At 35.5% G+C, this 16,699-nt stretch overlaps 1 protein-coding gene across 1 annotated transcript; it reads right to left on the bottom strand.

Moving 5' to 3' along the window:
• Positions 1–5,190: 5,190 nt before the first annotated feature.
• On the bottom strand, positions 5,191–7,292 carry LOC140840762 (uncharacterized). Its single transcript, XM_073207931.1, has 2 exons — positions 5,301–7,292; positions 5,191–5,217 (listed from the first exon to the last, which is right to left on the bottom strand). The coding sequence occupies exons 1-2, from the start codon at positions 7,290–7,292 to the stop codon at positions 5,191–5,193; spliced, it is 2,019 nt and encodes a 672-aa protein (XP_073064032.1).
• Between the last annotated feature and the right edge of the window lie 9,407 nt (positions 7,293–16,699).

The following is a 16,699-nucleotide window of genomic DNA, read 5'->3' as shown; positions in this document are numbered from 1 at the left end:
TAAACACAACTCTAAACATCTAAATCACATAACCCAATAAACATACAAAACTTAAACCGTACCATTCACCAGGCTCGACTATTACATGTTGTAGTGCTGGATTTTAGCACTAATTGGCAATATGCATTGCCTCTCTGTGAGTTTTCGTACAACAATAGCTATCAATCGAGTATTGAGATGGCACCATTCGAAGCATTGTACGGAAGGAAATGCAGATCCCCATTATATTGAGATGATATCTATGAAGTTCCTGAGACTGGACCTAATATGATCAGAGATATGACAGAAAAGGTAAAATTGATTCAAAAGAAAATGAAGGCAGCCCAGGACAGACAAGCCAAATATGCCAACCTTCGGCGACGACCGTTGGTATTTGAAGCAGGAGACCGAGTGTTCCTGAAGATTTCTCCTTTCAGGTGTGTTGTCCGATTTGGAAAGAAAGGGAAGTTATCGCCACGATACGTCGGTCCTTATGATATTCTTGAAAAGATAGGAGATCGTGCCTATCGATTAGTATTGCCGCCTTCATTATCTGGAATACATGATGTCTTTCATGTATCGATACTGCGGAAATATCTCCTTGATGATTCTCACTTTTTCAGCCAGAAGAAACCGAGCTGGATGAGACATTGAGTTATGTCGAGAAACCGATTCGGATTATCGATCGTAAAGAAAAACAGCTCAGAACGAAGATGATTCCGTTGGTGAAAGTAAAATGGACTCGTCATGGCGTTGAAGAAGCCACTTGGGAGACTGAATCAGATATGAGACAAGAATTCCCAGCATTGTTCAACTGATGTAAATTTTTATTTAGATTCAATTACATTCCTTCTTAAAGATATGATTTGACTATCTGTGATTTCGAGGACGAAATTGTATATTAGGGGGGGAGAAATGTAATGCTCGGAAATTTAATCCTAGTAATCTGTAATTATTGATTTATAATTTGATATGATTATGAAAGGATTAATCGGGACACGATTTGAGATAACGTGTAAAAAATATGTATGTGCGAGGAGGAGCTCTCGCGCATATGCGCGGCCAGCCGGGCGCATATGCGCGAAATGTCCAGAGAGCCTCGCGCATATGCACGATGTGTATCCGTGCATATGCGCGAGACAACCCGAGAGTTGAGCTTTTTGAACATTGGCCTCACGCATATGCGCGAGATTCCTTGTACACACGCGCCAGGCTTAATCGCCTCGCGCATATGCGCGGAAGAAGGTCGCGCAAATGCGCGAGACGTGTTGCACGAAGAGTTCGCCATTTGCCCTGATGCATGCATGATTGTATATATATATATATATTTATATATATATATATATATATATATATATATATACACGTTTAATATGCATAAGAAAGAAAGAAAACGAGGAAACGCTGTAAAAATTGTTCTTGAATCGTAGTGCAAAATCTGTCCGTCTGATTTCAAATCCGACTTCAGTACCGAATTCCTATAAACATAGGCTACGAGTGGACGTAAGTTTTACCACGTTTTGACATGTTTTGAAATTATGATGTTGTTGGAATTGAATACACGTCATATATATTGTTCTTTACATGTTAGACAGCGTAGAATCGAAGTCAGATTAAGAAACAGACTGATTATGGAATTGTTATGATTTTCTGAAGTTAATTGACTAAGATATGATATCAGTGTATTGGTATCGATTATTAGTTGAGGGAATTATTAACTGGTGATGTTATATTCACCGAGATAACGGGATTGTGCGGTTATACCGTTGATTTTGTATTATTGATAAGATTGTTATCGATTTGAACGGTATATTGATATGATATCATTGATATTGCCATTGCCAGATTGAGGGATCGACATGGTTTGAATTCCAGACCGAAACTGCAAACGAAAGGTATAAGTCAATGTGGTATTGTGAGATCGATTTAAGTCAGTTTGGACTTGAGTTTCCCTAAATCACATACTTTATTTTATTGCATTGATATTTGCATGTATTTGATTGATATACTTGTTCTCTTGATATATAGATAGCAGGTATCAGATTACTTGTTCTCTTGATATTTAGACAGCAGGTATTAGTCGAGTAATCTTGTGACAGAAGTGCCTGATAGTGACGGGATCGCCCCCGGCACATTGCACGATGTTACAAGATAGTCTATTGGCGATAGAGCCAAAGTCTGTCACCGGAGGATTGGCTATCGATGTGGATAGAATTTGGGTTTCTTCTATTACTGTTGATTGATATCGTATCGGTGTGGATAGAATTGGAGCTTCTTCTATTACTGGTGATCGATATTATATCGGTGTGGATAGAATGAGAGTTCCTTCTATTACTGTAGATCGATACCATATCGGTGTGGATAGAATCAGACCTTTTTCTATTTCTGGTGATCGATACCCTATCGTTGTGGATAGAATTGGTATTTCTTCTATTACTGTTGATCGATATGGAAGGCCAACTTCTAGAAACCGGGATCCCTAAACTAGGATTGAGTCTAGTCTAAATTGTGTAGCTACAAGTATTGTTGACAGTCTGATATTAGTTATGTTTCAGATTTTCATACATATTGCTGTTACCTGTTACATGCTTTATATTTGTTTATATGATTGCATGTTTCGTTGATTTATACTGGGATTATATTCTCACCGGAATTATCCGGCTGTTATCTTGTCTGTATGTGTACATGACAACAGGTGGGACAGGTTCAGGGTTGAGGAGATGAAGAGAGATCGTGATTAGAGTGGAGATTCCGGACTTGGACTAGAGATAGGGTTGGACACTTGATATTAGTTGTTAAGCCTTAGTTGAATAAATGTATGTGATACAGGATTTGTATTTTTATATACTGATATGTATATATGTTTTTATGTCACTACGTTCTGCATTATTTTTTTAAAAAAAAATTTGGACCCTGTTTATTATAATTGATTAATTAGTCCCAAGGATGATTAAGAACATGATTAGCGTTCGGGTCCCCACACATGTAAAGCAAATGGCCGATCCTACATGCAACACGTCTCGCGCATATGCGCGACCCTCCTCCGCGCATATGCGCGAGGCGATAAACCCCAACGCGTGTCTTCACGGCATCTCGCGCATATGCGCGCCCATACCCGACGCATATGCGCGAGACCAATGCTCAAAATTGCCAACTCTCGGGTTGTCTCGCGCATATGTGCGGATACACGTCGCGCATATGCGCGAGGCTCCCTTGACATTTCGCGCATATGCGCCTGGCTGGTCGCACATATGCGCGAGAGCTCCTCCTCGCACATACTTTTTTTTTACACATTATCTCAAATCGTGTCCTGATTAATCCTTTCATAATCATATCAAATTATAAATCAATAATTACAGATTACTAGGATTAAATTTCCGTGCATTACAACGGGTCAACTCTACCAATATTCACAATAAAAAGTAATACTCTTAGCATAAAAAGTAATACTTTTTTAATGGATGATCCAAATAAGATATATGTCTCATAAAATACGACTAATGAGATCGTCTCACACAAGTTTTTGTCATTAATTAGTGCATAAGCTGATAAAATATTGCAATAATTTAATTCTCAAATGGAATTACAGCTGGTATTATGGAATGTTTAACATTTTTTAGCTTCACAAAAGTGGGAGTGGTTATCTTTAAATGGCCGAAATATTATTTAATTAGATCAATTAATATTTCTTAAGCAACCACTCTCCAAAAAGCTTGCAAAGTTTGTCAACCTCCACATGCCAAAAAGTGTAATCCGTTTAAATTTGATTTTTTTCTATATTAATTGTTATTGTTTAGGTAATAATGATGAACTTAAAAAGTACATGTACATCCAGCTACTTATAAATTCGATATAAATTATTGTAAAGTTATTTAATAAACGACTATTAATCAAATCTATAAAAACACTGGATATCAATATGTTATGTTTCGATTGCTCAATCGACACTAATACCTTATCGTTCTTTAATATTTTCTTATCCAATAATTATACTAACTTAATTTACCAAAAAATTGTATCCGATTTAAATTATTAAATTCAATTTTTTTAGAAAATATATAATTTAATTCACACGTCATTTTTTGACCGTCCTGCTAACAAGAATATGTTGGATTACTCAAAATCATGGTTCGTCGACTTGAAAAAACCATTAATTTGGTACAATCTTATGTTGAATGGATAGTAAGGATCATGTTATTTATTAAAATAAAATATTCTATTTTCTTGATATAATGCAAATGAATAATAGTCATGTTCATTTGAAGAATAATCATCCAAAGGAGTTAGAAACGAAGGCTAAATTGTATCTTCTTCCAAAATCCAACGTTGACAAAAAAATTTACTAGACAATTTTATGTAACCACTGACAAAATATCCACTTTATGATTTAATTTTACGTAATGGACCAAATGCAATATTTTCTAGACATTTGTCTGGTAGATTTGCTCCCGGTTGTTGTACCTATGCATTTAAAAAGTTAGAAGCTAAAAATATTTTCAAATGGAACACTTAATATTTTACAGTTGAAATGAAGAAAGATATATGTATTACGTATTGTTCAAACCATAAGGCAAATTCCGTTTGTAGCCTTAAATCCAGCTCACGTGAGTTAATGGATTGATTATTCAACTGTAACTCACACTCAAAAATGCTGCAATTAATCAAACATTCGTCAACATATGTAATGGTTATAAACCTCAACAAAAAAATATCAATGAACTTAATTTTCACCTGACATATGGTTTCACCTCTTCACAATTGAGCAGTATGTATGTCCGTGCTGCATGGTACTCTGTGTCATCCAATCGTCTGAACCTAGAAACACCCATTGGTCGACCATTGAAATTAAATATAGAAATATTGGAAACGTCTCCAACTTGTGAATTATCCCCTTCATCATTACGTGATTGTTTCCTCAAACGGGTCTTCACACTTGCGCTAAAGTAATGAGTACAAAAATATGATGCCTCTTCAACTAAATATGCATTAGAAATTGATCCTTCCACTCTTGCTTTGTTACGAACATTGTTTTTCAATCTTCGCAGAAATCGCTCAAAAGGATACATCCATCGATATTGAACAGGGCCAGCAATTCTAGCTTCATAAGCTAAGTGCACAGGAAGATGCTCCATACAATCAAAAAAACTTGGAGGGAATATTCTTTCTAGTTTGCGAAGTATCACAGGAATATCATTATCCATACGAACCATGTCAGAATATCTTATGCTTCTTGCTGTACTGTTTTTGAAGAAAAAACTTAACTCTGTTAGAGCTTGCCAGACATTATTTGGAAGTAATTCCTTGAAATCAATTGGGATTACTCTTTGCATGAACACATGACAATCGTGACTTTTCATTCCAAACATCTTCAATTTAGCCATATCAACACATCTTGACATCTTAGATGCATATCCATCCGACAACTTTAAATTTCTCAACCAGTTACACAATACTACTTTTCTATGCTTATCCAATGTATAGCAAGCTTTAGGATATATGTTAGATATGTCATCTCGATGTAATTCTGGCCTGTTGCAAAATTCTTTTAGATCTTCTCTCGATTTTGCATTATCTTTTGTTCGGCCGGGAACATTAAGAATGGTATTAAATATGTTCTCAAAAACATTTTTCTCGATGTGCATAACATCTAGATTGTGTCTAATCAGATTTATTCTCCAGTACGGCAATTCCCAAAAGATACTGCGTTTTCTCCAACCGCATTTACATTGTCTTACAATTTCTGAGTTCACTTCAGTAGCCTCTGCTTCGATCACACTACGAAACCCGTAACTTTCAAGTTCTTCAATAATTTCATCCCCGGATTTTATATGTGGAGGAGGCTTTTTCACTTGGTGATTTTTCTTGAACCATTTAATATTTCGTCTGAAATTATGATCCATTGGTAAAAACTTACGATGGTTATCGAACCATGATGTTTTACCATCATTCGTCAATGTGAAAGCATCAGAGTTTTCCATACAGTAAGGACATGCTAGTTTACCGGCGGTACTCCATCCAGATAACATTGCATATGCAGGAAAATCACTAATTGTCCATAGCAAAGAGGCACGCATAGTAAAATTTTTTTTCACGTGAACATCATATGTCTTTGCCCCAACTGACCAAAGTTCGTTCAATTCAGCAATAAGAGGTTGCAAGAACACATCTAACTTGTTCTTAGGATTACTAGGTCCGGGAGCTATAACTGTCAAGAACATGTATTCATCTTTCATGCACATCCATGGAGGCAAATTGTAAGGTGTTAGTATAACTGGCCATGATGAATATTGTTGTCCTGACTGACCGAATGGTTGAAAACCATCAGCTGAAAGTCCCAGTCTGACATTTCGAACCTCGAGTGCAAAATCTGGATGAGTTGTGTCAAAATTCTTCCATGCAGGTGAATCAGAGGGGTGACACATTGCATCTCCATCTTGTACATGCTCATTATGCCAACGCATGTGCTTCGCTGTTTCTACAGATGCATACAACCTTTGCAAACGTGAGGTTAGAGGAAAATAATACATTCTATTCCATGGAACTTTTTTTTTCTTAACCGTTCGACGTAAACTAGGTTTGTAACGTGGATGCCCGCAAAACCTACATTCTTGTAAATCAATGTCATCTCTCCAGTAAATCATACAGTTGTTGCTACAACAGTCAATCTTTTCAACCGGCAAACCTAATCCTTTTATTAATTTTTTTGTGTCATAAAAACTATTGGTCATGCAATTTTCTGTGGGTAGCAATTCGGAAATAAGCTGACACAGATCATCGTAACATCTTTCTAAAATGTGATGTTTAGCCTTCATATTCAACAATCTAGCAACGACTGACAACTGTGAATGACCATTCGGATTACCTTCCCAAATCTCAGTCTCGGATGCCGTAAGCATCACATATAGGTTTTTTGCAGTCTCATTTGGACTTTGGGGCTCATCTTCTATGTTAATAGAGTTATAAATATCGTTAACCATATTATGCATGTGATCAACATGTTCGACTTGTGCTGATGATGACGGAACAATCCAATGTTCAACTTCTGGAGTTATATAGGTTTCACCGTGATGGTGCCAACGATAATAGCCTGGTACAAAGCCATACCTACAGAGATGTAATTTGACTACCTCTTCGTCATGGTAAGCTCTGTTTCTACATCTTCGGTGATTACAAGGACAATGCATTGTTTCACCACACATGATTTCAGGATGCATCTTAGCAAAATTCACGAATTCTTCAACACCATTAAAGAAGTCATTAGTTATGAACCCATTTTCCAACCTACGGTACATCCAAGATCTTGTATCGTTCATGGTTTAATTAAAATACCTAACACAATCAGATGATAATTATTAACAATATTTACATAATATATACATTTGTAAATAAGTTCCCGCGAGAAACATAAAACAAAAGCCATATTCAAGTTTCTACCCCTCACCAGTATTTCATTTAATCATACATTTTAGTTAACCACGAGTCCATAATGCTTTATATCTGTACCTGTCTATTTGTCCTACCATATAACTTTTGGACCAGCAAACTACAACATGAACAGTACATGCAATACCTTTTAGGAAGACCAAGAAAAGTTCAAAACCACTGTGATCATGAAGAGAGATTATATGAATATGAGAATTATATTTGTTACCTCGGCCAAAAAGAGGTTGAATAAAAAAAATCCAAAATAAATAAATAAAAGATCAATCAAAAATTAAATCAGAAACATCCTCGAGTTAAGATTGAAATTTAACTTCACTAAAACATATTCTAAAATCTAAACAATCATCAAATTCAATTCATTTATTAGCAACAACCAAGAAAAGGGGTAGATGCACTCGAATTCATATTCTAAAATCTAAACAATCATCAAATTCAATTCCTTTATTAGTTTCAATTCCTTTATTAGCAACAACCAAGAAAAAATTAATGGCTATGAATACTTTGTTCAACAACTTGTACTAACAATGCACTCATATTGAATTTTCACACGCACATGTAAGAACTACCTAGCTTGGTCTCTAAGACTTGAAAGAAATTAAAATAAATCCATAGGATTTCCATAAAAATTACTCATAAATTTTTTTGGTAGATGAATCTGAGTGAATTAATAGAGCTTCAGTTTTGCAAAAGGAAGAATAGAATGCTGCATGCTTTCTTGATTCGAAAATAAATGAGTCCACTAGTCGCCGCCCCCAAATCATTTGCTCGTTATAATTGCTTTTGCATTAATGTTCTTTTTTAAATACAGAATGTTTCGTGATTATCCAACTAAAAATTTAAAAAAAAACTCTTAATTAGAGCAGTGGTCCAAAACAAAATAGCTAGCTAGTGTGGGATCCAATACATTTAAGGTTGAAATTAACTCTTAGCTTTACTGGAGCTAGTTTCCGAACCACCACATGTTGGCACTTCCTTACATTTACTTATGTATTATTTATAGATGTTCTCTGCTATTATATAATCGGGCATTGAATATTTTGATTTGGCTAACAAATTTCTATATAGAAATTATGTGTGGTACACTTTATTTTGACCCGAAATAGTTCGATGTAGCTAGGACGAGATCCGATCGAGTTTAGACTTTGCTCAAATACCCTAGTACTTTTTAAAAAAAAAAAAAGAAACATAAAATTACAGATGAAATGGTGCTCACAGTTTAAGCTTTAGTTAAGCAACAACCAACATGTTAGAGTAGGTGCCCGGCAAGCCAACTTATGGCTTGGGCTTTATTGACTCTAATGTAAAACAATCTTTATTTTAATATTATTTTACGATTTTATTCGATTATGGCATTATACTTTATCTGTATACCCATGCAAGCTGCATAGATAAAGTCCTTGAATATACAATAGATACCATGAGGTCTGCGACTCAACGTAAGATCATGAAACTCATTAGGAAGTGTACCGTATATTCTAAACAGGTTCCTAGTCGATTCAGCCGCCTAAAACAAGGATAAAGGTCGCTCGAGCTCGAGACTAGCATCTGTGGAGTAAACACCATGTTTCATTGGTAAGGGCATGGAGATGTCCATTCACACAGATGGGTGATCATATGATGATGCACTGAACAACCCTCCCTCGGACTGTCCAAGTGGTTCTCACTTATCGAGTGGAATAGTCCGAAGTTATGGTTGTACACCATTAGTCCTTTGACCCGAGACAATGTAGAGGCTATACGTACTAGCATGCACTTTGATCCGTTTACCGACTCCATCGAGGGTCATCAGGTGGCGAGGTTGGGTGTAGTTTCGAAATACGTAGGAGCAAATGCATTGTAGTCGGGGATTCACCGTTCGCCTACAGGGGAAGATATCCTATGTGATCTGATGAGTTAATAGTGCAAGGAGTCTCTGGCCAGAGCAAGAAATGTGCTTTAGGGAAAGGTGTTTTCCTAGTTGCACATACCATGCCACTATTAATACTCATAGATAAATCGCATCGTTATCGAATTCATATGCAACTCTCGATGTACCAATGGTTGCAGATTCGATCGGGATATATGTGTTGAAGGGACCATACTGTACGCTAACCATGACTAAAGGTTCTTGCAGGCACTATCAGTGATACCTAGGGGATCATGGGGCGATGCTACTAGACGCTCTTACCATGATCCGATGGGTGCTATCAGAAATGAGTTCTGACATTCTTGATCAAGGTGTTGATGAAAAGAATGGGGCTAACTAGGGTAAGCCCGAATAAGAATAAATGTTATTCTGAATCACATGGAGATGTGAACCCACGGCTAGCTGTATCCCTGAACCATTGAGGGTCACACAAGTATCGGATTCTGTGTTCCCGTTGAGATAGTCAAATTTCAAGGAGTTGAAATTTGACGATTATAGTTTGATGGAGATCAAACAAGAAGCTTATAAAGGAGTTTATGAGCTGATTCCATAGGATGGAAGAAGTGGAAGTTAGCATGATTGCTAAATAAGGAAGGAGAGTGGAACTGCCTATTTTGTGAAGGAGTTCACTAAAACTGGCAGCTGCCAAATATGGTAATTGCCATATATGGTAAGTTCTAAATTTGGCAAATGAAAATTTTGATCTTCGAAATTTTCAATTTTCATTATATGAACAAGATTTGTATCCTTGGTACATCGGCGCTCTCGGATCAGTCGATCGGGGTTATAATGAGTTCAGAATCATTTTTTTTAGTGATTTGAATTTACTAATTAAATGATTGTGCTAGTATTGGTGACTACTAACATGAATAAATTCTCATAAATATTCTAGAGGAGTCTAGAATTAAATTTACTAAGGAGTTAGTTTATAAATTAAATAATAGTTATTTAATTTAATATACATATACATGTATATATTTTATATGGTGATATAAAATATATGTATATGATATTATTATATCATGTATTATTAAAAGTTAATAAATACATTATATAATAATTATATGAGAGTTTTAATATAATGAAATTATAAGAGTCCTTGTGGGAGAGGGACTCCTAATTAGATTAGGAGTCTCACTCTATAAATAGACCAATTAGGGCTCATAGTTGGAGATGAATTTTGGCACACAAAACAAAAGGAAAATTCTCTCCAATCCCAAGCCAACTCTCGGCCAACAACTTGAAGATTTGAAGAAATTTTGCAACACAAAAAGCAAATTAGATTTGCTTAATTATGGATTAAGAATATATAATATTTTCTTAATGAATGATTGTGAATCAATTAAGCAAAATTCATGTTTATGCTTCAAGGAACCCACGGCCACTTTGTAATTAATTTTGTTAAAGTTTTGGCTACTTTGTCCTTCCACCGCCGCGCCGTTTCATGTCCGGATTATGGAAATTCGGAGCTGCAGTCTCAACGCACAAATCGTTTGTGATTTCTAGTGCAATCCAAGCGAGGGACAAAGTTTCTGATCGTGGACCTAATTAGGCGATAATATTTGAAGAGCCGTTCGTAGGGATTTACAACAAGGGCTATCTCCGCTTAAACACCGGAATAGTTTGGAGTCCAAGTGTTAAGAACGCAAAGGTATAATTCTAAACGCCCTATGCATGTTTTAAACACACGACGCCCAAACAAAAATATTTTTAAACTTCCGCTGCGTCTTGGGTGCGAGAGTACGATGTCCCAACACAACAATCATCAAAATTTTCAGTTGAAAAACTTTAAATCTCGACCGAAACCAAGCTGGAGAAACAAGAGAACTGAAATGGATTCAAATACTACCTCGAAAAACAGCAAAACTACTAAGTTACAAGCACAAGCTCACCTAATTCGAACCAAGAAGGGAAGCTCACGCACGGCTTGCTAACAGGGCTCGATCTGCTCCTTCCTTCCCGTTCCTGCCTCTACAACCGTTGTCCAGAACTCAGCTACCTTCTACGGTGGTTGCTGCTCCGATTCCGGTAACTGCGCGATACGTTTTGGTGAGGAAAGAAGGCGACGGGTTTGGGGAAGAAAAGGGGTTACGGCTGTTTTGGGGAAGAAGGGCCACGGTTTGTAGGTTTTATGTCTTTAATTAATGTCATATATTAATTTTTAACTTTAATTAACGACAACTTAAAATTGTTGTCGTTAATTAACGACTAAAAATTATTTGTCAGTAAATTAACGACAATTTCTAAAAATCCGTCGTTAGTTGTGACAGAAAAATTAATTATGTCGTTATATTATATTTATGACAGATTTTTTATTTCCGTCGGTAATTAACGACAACATATTTAATTTCCGTCGTTAAACACAATTTTTCTTGTGGTGAACTCCAACATTACTTGGAACTTTGTCGTGTATTATTTGTTTTGTGTAACAAAAGTAGATTCCTATTTTTATTATCTATCCACTCCTACTACTTTTTTCTCGCACACGGTTTCAAACGGGACTTCTTTTTTCCACTTGAAATCGTCTTTAATCTATTATATGATTTTGTATTTCTATTGCAACTCTAAATTCAACACTGAAAATTATTTGTTAAAATACCAATATAAGAAATTCTTGCACTTAAAAATTATAAAATAAATTTATTTACAATAAAGAATGAGTTAAAGCTTAAATGGAGTTTATAAACACTTTTATTAATTATATGGGATATACGACACATGCTTTAGTTAACTGAAAAATTATTTAATGAAACTTTTATTAAAATTATATTTATGAATTAAATACGACGGATTTGTTAGACTTATTTAATTGTGATGATGAGAGTCAAAATCAGTAAGTCGTAATAGTAAAAACAAAAGACTACATAATTAGCATAAACACTCGTATCGATAAAACAGAAGCAATACTTATAGAGTACTAAATGCCTTGTAAAAGCAGAAGCAGAACATAGCTTAAGCAGAAGCAGAACTTAACATCTTTTGTTTGATTGTTACAAGTCTTAAATATTACCGTTACTTTACATAGTACTAGTATTAATTGCGTCATTTAATGCTCTTCAAAGACATTTAAAGCGCCTTACTAGTTTTGGTATAAAACTAAGACTAGTTATTCTGAAGCTTTTTGCATTACCCTTTTCGGTGATATAACTGATTTACTCAATAGTCAAAGAAGCCGTTTTGTTTATAGACGTTGGATTCAAGATTTCTATATATTAAAGGATCAATCCAACATAGAAAACAACGATTATCATTATCAAGGAACACATTCTATATCCAACGTTGTTTTGAGCAATCAAAAACTACTATTTATCTTCAAACTCAAATATACAAAAAAGCAGCACACTCTTTATAGCAGATATCTGATTTTCTGATATCATCTTGTGCTGCTGTTTGATTATCTTTTCACAATATATTCACTTTACTATATCCTATTGAGAAGAGTTTGTAATCTGGAAAAGAGTCTTTTTCAGAACCTTGTTGTGTTCATTATTTTGTGTTTTGAAACTAAGAGTTTCAGTAAGCAAAGGGTAAGTCCTACTGAAATAGGTGTGTACAAGAGTTGTACTGTAAAAACCAAAGTCTTTTAGTGATACATTCTGGAAACAGAAGAAAGAGAGACGTAGAAAATTTCATCTTCGAACTTTCAGAAATAACTAATGTCTACTACTTACTGTTTTATTGTTTTCACCTCAAACCGTCAGATCGTTTCCGCACAAGTTATTGTTATCTGCTGGATATATATTCGGACAAGATAAGCTATAATCTGTAACAGGATTCTAGCACCTTTGCAAAAACGTCAAAGAAAGGAACGAGTTTATTCACCCCCCTTCTAAACTCTATATCGATCCCCAACAAATGGTGTCAGAGCAGGTTATTGTTGTTTTGAAAATCTACAACAGAAATGGCACATTTCAGCAAAGTCCCTATGTTCTCAAAGGAGGATTTCGATGATTGGAAGATCAGGATGCAAGCCCATTTTGCAACCCAAGGCGATGATATGTGGTTTGTCATCACAAATGGTCCTTTGAAAATTCTAAAGCCTAATACAGCTATTGTTGTTACTGAAGGGGCGCCACAAATGGTTGAAAATCAAAGAAGTGAATGGACAAGCGAGGACAAGAAGAAAGCAAATATAGAAAATGTTGCGAAGGATATTCTCTTCAAAACACTTGACAAGAATACCTTCAGCCAAATCAAAATGTGTATTGCAACAAAAGAGATTTGGGAGAAACTCATCCAAATCTGTGAAGCAAATGAACAGACAAAGGAAAACAAGCTGTTTGTGACAATGTAAAAGTTTGAAAATCTCAAGATGAAAGCTGGAGAAAATCTAAGCGAGTTTGATGAGCTATTTAGCAGCTTAGTAAATGAACTAGCAGCTTTGGGAAAGGAACTTGGCAATAGAGAAGTGACACTCAAGGTGATGAGAGCATTACCTAGGGAATGAGATGTCAAGACAATGGCTATGAGAGTTTCAAAAGATCTGAACAAGTTGGAGCTACATGACTTGTTTGCAGATTTAAAAGCCTGTGAGTTTGAATTGGAAGTAAGAAGTGGAGAATAGCCCTTGTTGAATTCATCTACCAAGGCTCTTGCAGCTACTGCTACTGCTACAAGTGTTCCAAGTGTATCACCTGCTGCTGTTATTGAGAGCACATCTGACAACACTACTGAACAAATCAGCAATGATGCAATGTCCCTATTCATGAAGAAATTTTCAAGATTCATGAAGAAGAATAACAGAGCATACCAAAGTCCAAACCGTAACTTCAAAAAGGAATCATCACCTAGTGATATGGCATGCTTCAACTGTAAAAATTGGACACTTTATTGTTGATTTCCCGAAACCTAAGAAGGATGATCAAAAGAAGAAGGAGTACAAGCGTAATGATAAGAAATCTAGAAGAGACCGCAAAACAATGATTGCTGAAGAATGTAAATCAAAATGAGCAGATTCTAGCTCTGAGTCTTCTAACTCGGATGGCCATTCCAGCGATAGTAATGAAGACGAAATCAAGTGTCTCATGGCGAACACTGAATCAGTCTCGACATCTGGAGAGTTATTTGATTTTGATTATGATGAATTTACACAAAATGATTTAGTTAAAGCATTGCATGATATGGTAGAAGAGTACTCAAGACTTTCTCAGGCATTCGACAAAGTTAAAATTGAAAATCAAAATTTCAAAGATCAAATCAGTAAGTTCACTTGCTTGCAAAAAAAAAAACTGCAGTTATCTAAAAGTTGAGATAAGTAAATTGAGAATTGAGAATGACAGAGTAAATGCAGATTACCAGACGATGATGTTTGAAAATCAGAAGCTATCAGTACTGGTGAATGTATTGAATAAGTCTACTGTTTCATTAGAGAAGATGCAAGAATTACAGAAGAAATCTGGAGATAGGAGTGGTCTCGGATTCAGTAATGATGAAATCACTTCTGAAACAAGTAAAAAGCCAAAACTAGATATATACAAAGGGAAATACATTCACTTTTTTAAATCCAGTGTGGTACAAGAACCAGAAGTACCAACTGTTCAAATTGAAAGGTTTGTAGACCAGACGAACAAAAGTAAACATTATGGTTTGGGTTATGTTGAACCTAAGAGTAGAGTTCATCAGAGTGCTGGATCCAGTAGAGGATTTAACTCAGGAGCAAAACCCTCTGTGAAGGTTAGAAACTACTTGTACTATAATTGTAGACCAGTTCAGAAGAGATACAGACCAGACGATAAAAACAGAAGGGAAGAACAACATCCTAAAATGCATTTTGTTAGAGATAACAATAATAGACCTTCTATTGCACGAAACTCTGGGGATACTCGAAGTACAAGATCACCTAAAATTGTACAAATGTGGGTTCCTAAAGGACTGATAAGGCTTGGACCCAAATAGATTTGGTACCAGTTACTAAAATTTGTGTTTGCAGGAACAAGAGAGGAAAGCCAAGATAAGCAGCTCTACATTGTATCTAGACAGTAGATGTTCCAGACATATGACTGGGCAAAAGAGTCTACTTTCAGAAATAATGAGTTGTAATGAACCAAAGATAACTTTTAGGGACAACTCAAAAGGTAAAACCGTGGGTAAGCATAAGATTATCAATGGTAATATCACTATAAATGATGTACTCTTTGTTGAAAATCTCTGTTACAATTTAATAAGTATTAGTCAACTATGCGACAATGGATACTCAGTAGCTTTTCAGAAGCACACATGCACAGTTAAAGATGCTAATGATTATATAGTCTTAACCGGAAAAAGAGAAGGCAACACTTACAAAAATCATGGAACAAAGATCATGTTATTGTTCCTACATGTTAGTTGCCTCCCTAAGTGATAAACATTGGTTATGGCACAAGAGATTGAATCATCATAACTTTAAGTCTATCAATAATCTCAAGAAACAGAATATAGTTGATGGTTTACCTAATTTTAGTTTTGTTAAGAATCATGTGTGTTCTGCATGTCAGCTTGGCAAATAAGTAAGATCAATCTTTAAGAATACATGTAGTAAATCAACATCAAGATGTTTTGAATTATTGCATATGGACTTGTTTGGTCTAATCCCTATCATGAGCTTAGGGGAAATGAAATACACTCTTGTTGTTGATGATAGCTTTTCTAGATTTATTTGGGTAATCTTTCTTGCTGGAAAAGATCAAACCAGTGGCCTTCTGATCAAGCTTCTGAAAAAGATTCAAAATGAAAAATCAGTTTCTGTCATTAAAATCAGAAATGATCGGGGAACTGAACTTACTAACAAAATTCTTGACATATACTTGGATGAATAGGGTATTCATCATGAATATCTAGATGCCAGAATGTCTCAACAAAATGGAGTAGCTGAAAGGAATAACAGAACTCTTAAAGAAGCTGCTAGAACAATACTAGCAGATGCAGACATCTCTCAGCGCTTCTGGGTAGAAGCAATCAGCACAACGTGTTAGACACAAAACAGAACCATGATCAAAAAGAGGCATAATCAGACTCTATATGAGATATGGAAGGGAGTAAGCCTAATGTATCATATTTTCATGTGTTTAGTTGCAGATTCTTTGTGCATAATAATGGTAAAAATTATGTATCAGCATTTGATTCAATATCAGATGATGGACTTTTTTTGGATATTCAGCAGTAAGCAAAGCATATAGAATTTTCAATAATAGAACTCTTAATGTTGAAGAACCTATTCATGTTGTCTTAGATGAAGATAGCAGTGCTCCTGAAATTTCTAACATATCAAATCTAAGTAACAAATTAGACAAAATTCATCTGGAACTGGATAGTGAAGATGATGCAGAACCAAGTGTAAAAAACGATCAAAATCCAGAACTAGATATTCCTATTGTAGAACCAGTTGTACAGACA

Source organism: Primulina eburnea, chromosome 9, assembly GCF_022965805.1.
Source record: "Primulina eburnea isolate SZY01 chromosome 9, ASM2296580v1, whole genome shotgun sequence".
NCBI classification, from domain to species: Eukaryota; Viridiplantae; Streptophyta; class Magnoliopsida; order Lamiales; family Gesneriaceae; genus Primulina; species Primulina eburnea.
The sequence above is the reverse complement of the archived record's forward strand: the minus strand, read 5'-3'. Positions and strand labels throughout refer to the sequence as shown.

Excerpts from the sequence above, each read along its gene's own strand:
- LOC140840762 (XM_073207931.1), bottom strand. The coding sequence starts at position 7,292 with ATGAACGATACAAGATCTTGGATGTACCGTAGGTTGGAAAATGGGTTC. Across the intron at positions 5,218-5,300 it reads GTCATGTGTTCATGCAAAGA|TACAGCAAGAAGCATAAGAT; the intron begins GTAATCCCAATT and ends CTTCAAAAACAG.